Source organism: Littorina saxatilis, linkage group LG12 (assembly GCF_037325665.1).
Source record: "Littorina saxatilis isolate snail1 linkage group LG12, US_GU_Lsax_2.0, whole genome shotgun sequence".
NCBI lineage: Eukaryota > Metazoa > Mollusca > Gastropoda > Littorinimorpha > Littorinidae > Littorina > Littorina saxatilis.
Window position 1 is genome coordinate 11,502,285 of NC_090256.1, and position 9,751 is coordinate 11,512,035.

Here is a 9,751-nt window from a genome sequence, read left to right on the forward strand (position 1 = left end):
AAGTTGGTAGTAATCGGTACATCAGTCAGATTCTTGGAGAATGCACTACAGATCGCTTTCGCCTCTTTTGTTCTTTCTCTACTCAATTCTTTACAGAAGTTCACGCTTGTGACATCTTCTGTACGAGTAGTTTCCAGCAGAGGAATCATCTTCTGAGTGTCTATTCGGAAGATATCATCGTTCATCGTATCATCTTCCTCGATGACTACGGCGATGTGTTCTTCTGCTTCTTCTTTTTTTTCGTCAATTCTGTTTCTGAGGTCGACAACGTATTCTGCTGACGTCTTCTGTTCACCTTCGACCGATTCATCAGTCCATGCACGACGCAGAACCTGCATGGGACCTCTGATGGTCTTGCCATACCGCATTTCAAAGGGTGAGAACCCCAGACTGTCTTGAGGTGCTTTCTTGGTTCTGCCTTTTGGCGCTGTTCTTTGGCATGTGTCACACGAGAGACAGTAACGTTTTATGTCTCCGACCAAACCTGGCCACCAGAACTCACACCTGATTCTATCAGTGGTTTTCTTCTGCCCGAGATGACCTGTCATCGGGTGGTCGTGCCCAAAAGAAAGCACTTTGCTTCTCATTTCTTTGGGAACAACGACTTTACTAGATTCACTCCCGGTTTTGTCGAGGGTAGTCCTGTACAAGATTTCTTTCTTGTATACATATTTCACACCGTGGAATGATTCTCCTGAAACAGCCATTTGGCGTACTTTTGCCAGTGTTTCATCATCATTCTGAGCCTTCTTGAGATCTTGCGGGGAATACATCTTGTGTGTATTTCTGTCATCATGACTAGTTCCCGGCACAGGTTTCTCATTCCGTGTTTTTTTTCTCTTCTCTTGCTTCCGTGTACTGACCGCCGCGTTGGTCTCACCTTGATACCAACTCGGGTCACGTACTGGAAACAAAGGGGTCTTCCTCTTGTTCTGGCCTACACCATACCATTTTCCTATGAGGACAGGATAAATGGGATCATCGAGTATGACCACTTCGGTTTTGGCATCAAAATACGGACAGTCAATGTGGGCCACAGCTGTGGGACACAATTTCCGTGTTTTCTTCTCTGCGAGCGTAGTTTCTTTTTTCTTTGCCAAGTACCTTTCTTCAGGTATAAGGTCGGCCCTGACCATAATACCTGAGCACCCGGAATCGCGTAATGCTTTTACGATTCGGCCGTCTAATTTGATGAACACTTCCTCTTTGAAATCCTTCTTTTTGCACGACTTGCACAGCTTGTCAAGATGTACGGGGATTTCTTGTCCATCAAATTCATTTCGAACATGAACTGCGTGAACGCTTTCTCCCTTATTGGGACAAAATCGCGACAGGTGCCCTTTGCCCTTGCAAAAAAAACAACAGCCTGTGGCTTTCAGTCTTTGTTTTTCATCATCGCTCACGTATTTATGTTCTTTCTGTGACGATTTCTCTTTCGCGTCACTTTTGACGACATTCGAACTTTTCGTGTTCGAAAACGCGCTGCCGCTAGAATGGTTTTGGTGAGATTGCCGTGGCCTGATGTTCGAACGTGATTGTTCGTACTCCGTGGCAATTTCGCCCATTTCTTTCGCAGACTTCGGTTTCCGATCAAGTACGTGCAACATCACTTCGGCAGGGAAGGTGTTCTCTAATTGTTCTCTGAGAACTAGATCCTTCAGATCTGCCACATGTTCATCGCACTTGGCTAACTCGATCCATTTATCGAGGATGCGCTCAAGTTTGGTGACATGTTCTTTGTACGTGTCAGATGGGTTTCGCTTTAGCTGACGGAATTTCTTCCGATATTGATCTGCTGTCAGTTGAAATCCATCATACAACGCATTCTTCAAAGTGTTGTAGTTGCGCGCGTCTTCGAAACTGAGTTTTGCATAAATGGTTCTTGCCTTTCCTTTCAGGAAATACACCATTCTCGTAGCTTTGCGTTCGTCGTCGAGATGATAGTCGGTTGCATAATGTTCAAATTGTGCAAACCAACTCTCGATGTCGTTTTTGTCATCAAGAAAAGGGATTTTTGGGATAAAGTCGTCATCCCCACGACGCCTCGACGCGTTATTGTTGGCGTTGTCTCGGCGTGCTTCCGTTTGTATCCTCAACTGTTCTAGCTGAAACGCGCGATCGGCTTCTCGTTCACGTTCGAGAACTTCACGTTCACGTTCACGTTCGAGAACTTCACGTTCACGTTCACGTTCACGTTCGAGAACTTCACGTTCACGTTCACGTTCGAGAACTTCACGTTCACGTTCACGTTCCTCTCGTGCGCGTTCTTCAGCTACAAACTCCCGCAAGTCTTTGCCTTCGAGTCCTAACTCTCGTCCTATCGCCAAAAGTTCGCGAGTCCACTCCAATCCGGATTTTACAGGGTGGATCGGACCTGCACGTTCATTACTCGCAGCGGATACATAAGTCGTTACACGCGCGCCTAACGTCTGAGAATCATTATCGCTCGATTCTCCTTGGGTGTTGACATATGTGTCACCCCCTTCAACATCTGAAACTACGGCCTCGGCCGTATTCTGGTTCTGCGGGTCAGCGTTCATTCTTGCTATATGCGCCCTAGTACTCGGGTGTTTGGATGTTTGCATATCCTTTACGTTAACTCACACACAGATATTCACTGAATCAAACTGCAAATACGTGATGCTCGGTTGAAAAACCGATTTGACTAAACTGCTTTTCACACACTATTTACTAGAGAGAGAAAACTCCCCCACTATAGAATGAAGTGTTACTTTAGTGAAGCTCACTTTGCTACTTGAATTCATGAACGTTCAACGTTACCTCAGTAAACGTTACGTGTCCCAATGACACGATTTCTCTGAACCATTCTAATATCCTTTTATAACTACGGATACCTAACACTAGAATTTATGGTTCTTCTGGTATATGTCAAACAATATACCGTTCTATCGAGTGAACTTCATTTTAATATCTCATCGGCGCTCCATCAACGTGGACCTTTCGCCTATATCAATATCAACTCGATTCTATCGCACAGTAAGTCGAAATAAGATTCTTCAATTATCTACTGCTGTATAGACAATAATCTAAATTTCCTAACCCTTACTCTTGGCGTTGTGAAGTGTGACTGTCTGCAGAATCAACTTCACTTCCACGGTCCTTCTGGACGAAGATGAGTGCTATCCCTCGTATATAACCCAATTCGCCCACCAACCTCCCACGGCGACCAACAATATTTTAAATTTTGTCGACTAAGGGACACAGGATGGCTTGACAGGGTGTTAGTCCACTGTCTTCTGTTATAGCTTTTTGTTTAGCACAGCCAAATAGGGGGAACTAAACTACTATAACATTAGTGCTTTACGTGAATTATTATAGTGACGTCAAAGCCTTGCGTCACTCTTCATTTGGATTATTCCCGTGTGCTGAAGCACACACGTCAGACTCTGTTATCGTTAAATGATGAACTAACTATAAACATGAATAAATACAAAAGTTGATTTATACGATGATGAACATGAACGGACGAACACACAAACGAAAAACGAATAGGGAATTTGTTTGAAGAAAATTTGTTTGGGGAAGCCAAATTGAAATTACGAGTTACAAAATCCCGGACGAGCCCCCATATGTCACAGGTCAGTTTTCGTCAGCCTGTTTCTTTCTGCGTGCGCCTTCCAAAGGAAGTTTATGGAAGGAAAACACGCCGCCTTTTCGTATTAGCTAAAGAAACAGGTACTGCCTTGACTTTACTTTCCTTCACTCTTTCCCATGCTCTCGAAGTAGCGGAGAAAGGTCAACACAGGTTTACATAATTTAATACATGTATGGATAGTGTTAATAAAATTCTTGCAATGCAGCACACATTAATCAGGTTAGTCTATATTTTTGCTAAATATCAGTATCGTACTAAATGTATCACACACTGTTCAAGCTAGGTCATGTTACTTGCATCACAGCACACTCTGATCAAATGTCTATTGCTGCTGGATTTCAATTCTGTCATGGTAATCTAACGTGACTCCGCTGCTGCAAACGTTCTTCAGAATTTTCCCTTGGAGGACATCAAAAACAAAAGGAATACACATAATGTTTATGAAGTTTTGACTTAGCTCGATGTCATTGAAAAGGTACTCGAGATGACGTGCAGCACTTGACTGGTCTTGAAGACCGCGCTCCTGGTTTGGGTCATCACTCTTCTTCTCAAGACACCATCATCAAGTTAATAGCAGTAGTAGTCTGGTTACATCTCTCTCCACAATTACGGCAACATGAGGAAGAGGAAGATGAATGAATCAATTGGACCGTGGGTTCCTGAAACAGATCAAAGGGCCATATGTGTTACCTACACAGCCTGTCTAAAAGACTTGGTTTGTTCATGTTTTATTATCGTTCTCATTCTATTACTGTGTTTCGAAAAATGGGGATTTGGCAACAGCGCACATTCAAACGTACACAACTTGACAACAACACAATGTACATGACTGACACGATACACTCATCTCCGCCCAGGTCCCGTGGAACGATTGTCGATGTAATAATCACAGTCACTTACCTTCAAAGACAGGGGAACGGCTTTTCCTCCAAGCGTTCTTCGCTCCATGGACTTGTGGAAAACGACCCTCTCGTGAAACGATTTTTGTTTACGTCAGTACACTTGGATACGTCACATGAATACGTCACTTGGATACGTCGTGTAATGCGCGAGTAGTCTCGGTTGCCTATTCTATTCTTGACAGGTTCGCGCCTCATAATAATAATTCATGACACTCTCTCTCTCTCTCTCTCTCTCTCTCTTTCTTAGTCTCTCTCCCTCTCTCTCTTTCTTAGTCTCTCTCTCTCTCTCTTTCTTAGTCTCTCTCTCTCTTTCTTAGTCTCTCTCTCTCTCTTTCTTAGTCTCTCTCTCTCTCTTTCTTAGTCTCTCTCTCTCTCTCTTTCTTTCTTAGTCTCTCTCTCTCTTTCTTAGTCTCTCTCTCTCTTTCTTAGGCTCTCTCTCTCTTTCTTAGTCTCTCTCTCTCTTTCTTAGTCTCTCTCTCTCTCTTTCTTAGTCTCTCTCTCTCTCTTTCTTTGTCTCTCTCTCTCTTTGTCTCTCTCTCTCTCTTTCTTAGTCTCTCTCTCTCTCTTTCTTAGTCTCTCTCTCTCTCTTTCTTAGTCTCTCTCTCTCTCTTTCTTAGTCTCTCTCTCTTTCTTAGTCTCTCTCTCTCTTTCTTAGTCTCTCTCTCTCTCTTTCTTAGTCTCTAAGTCTCTCTCAGTCTCTCTCAGTCTCTCTCAGTCTCCCCCTCCCCCTCTCCCTCCCCCTCTCCCTCCCCTGCAAGAAGTCGGTGAAGGGAGAAACTCGATGCACCCACTGAAGTAGCGCTGTGGGTTTCCCTGAACCCACCCCGTCGTAATAAACGGTAAAAACCCTCTTTCAAATGTATGGGTTCAGACAAACCCGCATCGTCGGGCGTGTGTAGTCAAAAGCGGCATCCGGCAAAGTTTAAAAAAACACCAAAAAAACTCGAAAAGTAAAACAAACAACAAAGTCGCAAAAAAATCTCCTGCCGTCAAAACAAGAGTAATTCCATTAAAGGGAAGCGTTTAATATTGACATTGATGTTATTTAAACCCAGATCGGTTTTACAGTAATTTCCCAAGGGATAGCTTGACAAACAGTTTAAACATCTACAGAAGCAATTTGATAAAGCCTGAAACGGCTGAAGTTTTCCATTGACATGGGATAACACTAACCCCTTGAGTTTGTCAATGCACCAAACAGTAAGGGTACAAGGGAAGAGGACGTGGGAGAGAGAGAGAGAGAGAGAGAGAGAGAGAGAGAGAGAGAGAGAGAGAGAGAGAGAGAGAGAGAGAGAGAGAGAGAGAGAGAGAGAGAGAGAGAGAGAGAGAGAGAGAGAGAGAGAGAGAGAGAGAGAGAGAGAGAGAGAGAGAAAGAGTGAGAGAGAGTGAGAGGGAGAGAGAGGGACAGGTAGAGAGAGAGACAGAGACAGAGACAGAGACAGAGAGACTCAGACTCAGAACTTTATTACAACAGGATAACGGTTTTAGGCAAAGCCTATTCTTCCAACCTGTCCTTTATCAACACATAAAGAGAGAGAGAGAGAGAGAGAGAGAGAGAGAGAGAGAGAGAGAGAGAGAGAGAGAGAGAGAGAGAGAGAGAGAGAGTCGTCCCCACAACAACCATTCTAAGGATATAATCCCAGTTTTCCACCTTTTTTACCTCCGTACGGCTCGGCCTAATGGGCAAGTGCTTGTGGAATATCAAAAGAAATCTTTCACGCGTTGATTCTGTTTAGTTGCGTTCAGTAAAAGAGCATGCTCAGGAAATACAAATTTCCTGACATTTTAGCCAGTCGTCGGCGGCCTCTAATTGACTGAATGATCGAGTGGAGTAATGGCTTTATTCTGTTTTGTTTAAAACCAGTTGATTCACGGCAAGCGTTTGGTTTGCGATCAGAGAGGTTTTTAGAAGCTTTGATGATGCCGATGAAGCAGAGTACTTGTAAGTCCTTCATTCATAGCAGGGAGTTGTTGACGGTTCAGTTACTTGTTTCAATGTGTGTGGTTGTTTATTTCGTTCTTTCCCTGTTGTCATAAAACCGTTATTGACGGTTTTTTTCCCCCTCTTTTTTTACATTTTTTAAGTCAAGTTTTGTTCTTTTGATGAAATGTAAATGCTTGGATCATCTATTGTTGGTATTGGCAAGACACTCCAGTCGCTCATTCTTCGGTTATTGATACAATGTGCATTAACTTTGAGTGATTCGAAGATACATTTGTGAGACGGTTCACGGTTGCTCACGTTAGAGCGGTTTTCATTCACAAGAATGTTTGCTTAGATGTACAATGTCCAGTTCTTGAGGCGATATACACTACAATACAATACAATGAATACACTACACTACACTACACTACACTACACTACACTACAATACAATACACTACAATACAATACAATACAATACAATACAATACAATACAATACACTACAATACAATACAATACAATACAATACAATACAATACAATCATACTTTATTATCTCAAATGAGAAATTACATAAATACGTATGATATGGAACGGCAGAAATCCATGTCGATTATAGCTTGACTGAAACAAGACTGATATGGTCCAGCTTTCTGTCTTTCTCTCGCTCTCTCTAAATACCTGTTTCAGAAAACAGCCATTTTAGTTTTCTTTTGCGCTTGTGCTTCTTTTTTACATTTAGTCAAGTTTTGACTAAATGTTTTAACGTAGAGGGGGGAATCGAGACGAGGGTCGTGGTGTATGTGCGTGTGTGTGTGTGTGTGTGTGTGTGTGTGTGTGTAGAGCGATTCAGACTAAACTACTGGACCGATCTTTATGAAATTTGACATGAGAGTTCCTGGGTATGAAATCCCCGAACGTTTTTTTCATTTTTTGGATAAATGTCTTTGATGACGTCATATCCGGCTTTTCGTGAAAGTTGAGGCGGCACTGTCACGCCCTCATTTTTCAACCAAATTGGTTGAAATTTTGGTCGGGTAATGTTCGACGAAGCCCGGACTTCGGTATTGCATTTCAGCGTGGTGGCTTAAAAATTAATTAATGACTTTTTTTATAAAACGATCCAAATTTACGTTTATCTTATTCTCCATCATTTGCTGATTCCAAAAACATATACATATGTTATATTCGGATTAAAAACAAGCTCTGAAAATTAAATATATAAAAATTATTATCAAAATTAAATTTTCCAAATCAATTTAAAAACACTTTCATCTTATTCCTTGTCGGTTCCTGATTCCAAAAACATATAGATATGATATGTTTGGATTAAAAACACGCTCAGAAAGTTAAAACGAAGAGAGGTACAGAAAAGCGTGCTATCCTTCCCAGCGCAACTACTACCCCGCTCTTCTTGTCAATTTCACTGCCTATGCCGTGAGCGGTGGACTGACGATGTTACGAGTATACGGTCTTGCTGCGTTGCATTGCGTTCAGTTTCATTCTGTGAGTTCGACAGCTACTTGACTAAATGTTGTATTTTCGCCTTACGCGACTTGTCTTACATTTGTACCTACTTATGTTTACACTATTTCCATGACTTTCCGATGTGGACATGTGTTTCCCCTCCTCTGTAATCATATAAGCAAATAAAAAATATATTCAAACTTTAAAAAATACAAAACCTAAAACCCCAAAACACGTGCATGCTTGTTTTGTTCTTGTTTTAATCTTTCTTGTCTGATTTAGAAACTTCAAAAATGCAAAGCCGCGTGTTTATGCGAATGCAGATGGCTTATGCCTGAAGCCAAGAAATTAATTTCAATCTTACTTTGACGAACAGCTGCAGCAGAAAGATTAGAGCATGCATGCACGCATTTTTACTGATCAATTTAGGATATAAATGCAATATTATACGCTTTTTCAGCAATGCGTTGTTAGCAACCTTGAAAATAAGAGGGGGGGAGGGGAGTGAGGGAGAAAGAAAGAACGAAAGAGAGAGTGAGAGAGAGTGACGCTTTGACATTTTATTGAATAAACACGATGGTTCATTTCAAATGGGGTTGTTTGGGGTAAAGGGTACAGCTTTGTGAAACATTTAAAACAATGCAAAATATTCATCATTTTCGTCGCGGCATGGAAACCATATCGCGTTGAGTGTCTTAGGGGCAGATTATACCTGCACAGAGTCAGCGGCACAGACGACGCACTGCAGATCATCCCAGCTCGCTACACGTTGCGTGACAAGAAAATAGGCCAAGTACTCGTCATAATTTATATCGCAGCATCAATAATATGCAGTGCGTCGTCTGTGCCGCTGACTCTGCGCAGGTATATGCTGCCCTTTACGATGACCTTTTCTTCCACTGTGGCAAGGTAGTGGAGGAAGCCCACCCGGAAATGTTTTTAAACCTAGTTTAGAATATGTGCAATCTGGCGCATTCATGGAGTATTTGTCATGAGTTTTTTTTTTTTAACCCTTGGAGGAGGTACATAGTCAGGCCAGGTGAGGGGGGGAGGCTTCCGGGCAACAGGAACCCCCCCCCCCCCCCCTGGATCCGGCATTGGTGTGTGTGTGTGTGTGTGTGTGTGTGTGTGTGTGTGTGTGTGTGTGCGTGTGTGTGTGTGTGTGTATGTGTGTGTGTGTGTGTGTGCTTGTGTGTCTGTTGGTCTGTCTATCTGTATCTGCGTGCTGTCGTATTTTTGTGTATCCCTGCTTGCTATTGTGTATGCATGTTTTCATGCCATCGCTTTGTGCAGGTTAGCGGAAGACTTTTTTTATAATCATGCAGATGTATTCATTGAATTCATTGCTATGCGGCTGATTTGATCTTCCTTGTCTCACAATGTTGAAACATGCCAGTTGTCTTTACTTCCTTGTCTCGAATAACGTGACAGAGCGTTATTTAGGGATTTCATTTCTTTAGTAATCGGCTTTTTTTCCGATTCTACATATGATCGTTTTTAATCAGTTTGTTGTTTGTGATCCATCATGTCTCAAAAGCATCCGTTTTCGATTGATAACAAGTCCTTCTATTCGCAACCGAACGCTATTTTAATTGTCTCTTTCGTTAATCTACTGCTGAAATATGCCCAATACAAATTAGTTTGAAATGTCCATTTAGCTTCCGTTTTGTCAATATATTCTCCTTATTCTTCTTCGTTCATGGGCTGAAACTCCCACGTTAACTCATATTTTTGCACGAGTGGATTTGTATGTGTTTGACCGGTTTTTACCCCGCCATTCAGGCAACATACGCCGATTTCGGGGGAAGTATGCTGGGCATTTGTTTTGTATTTCTATCACC

At 42.2% G+C, this 9,751-nt stretch overlaps 1 protein-coding gene across 1 annotated transcript in view; it reads right to left on the reverse strand.

Annotated features, from left to right (window-relative positions):
- The window catches only part of LOC138981191 (uncharacterized), a 3,638-nt gene extending 784 nt beyond the window's left edge, over positions 1-2,854 (reverse strand). The window contains exon 1 of the mRNA XM_070354030.1: positions 1-2,854. This exon is cut by the window's left edge and continues 179 nt beyond it. Coding sequence (XP_070210131.1) covers positions 1-2,585 — 2,585 coding nt within the window. The 5' untranslated portion in view covers positions 2,586-2,854.
- Between the last annotated feature and the right edge of the window lie 6,897 nt (positions 2,855-9,751).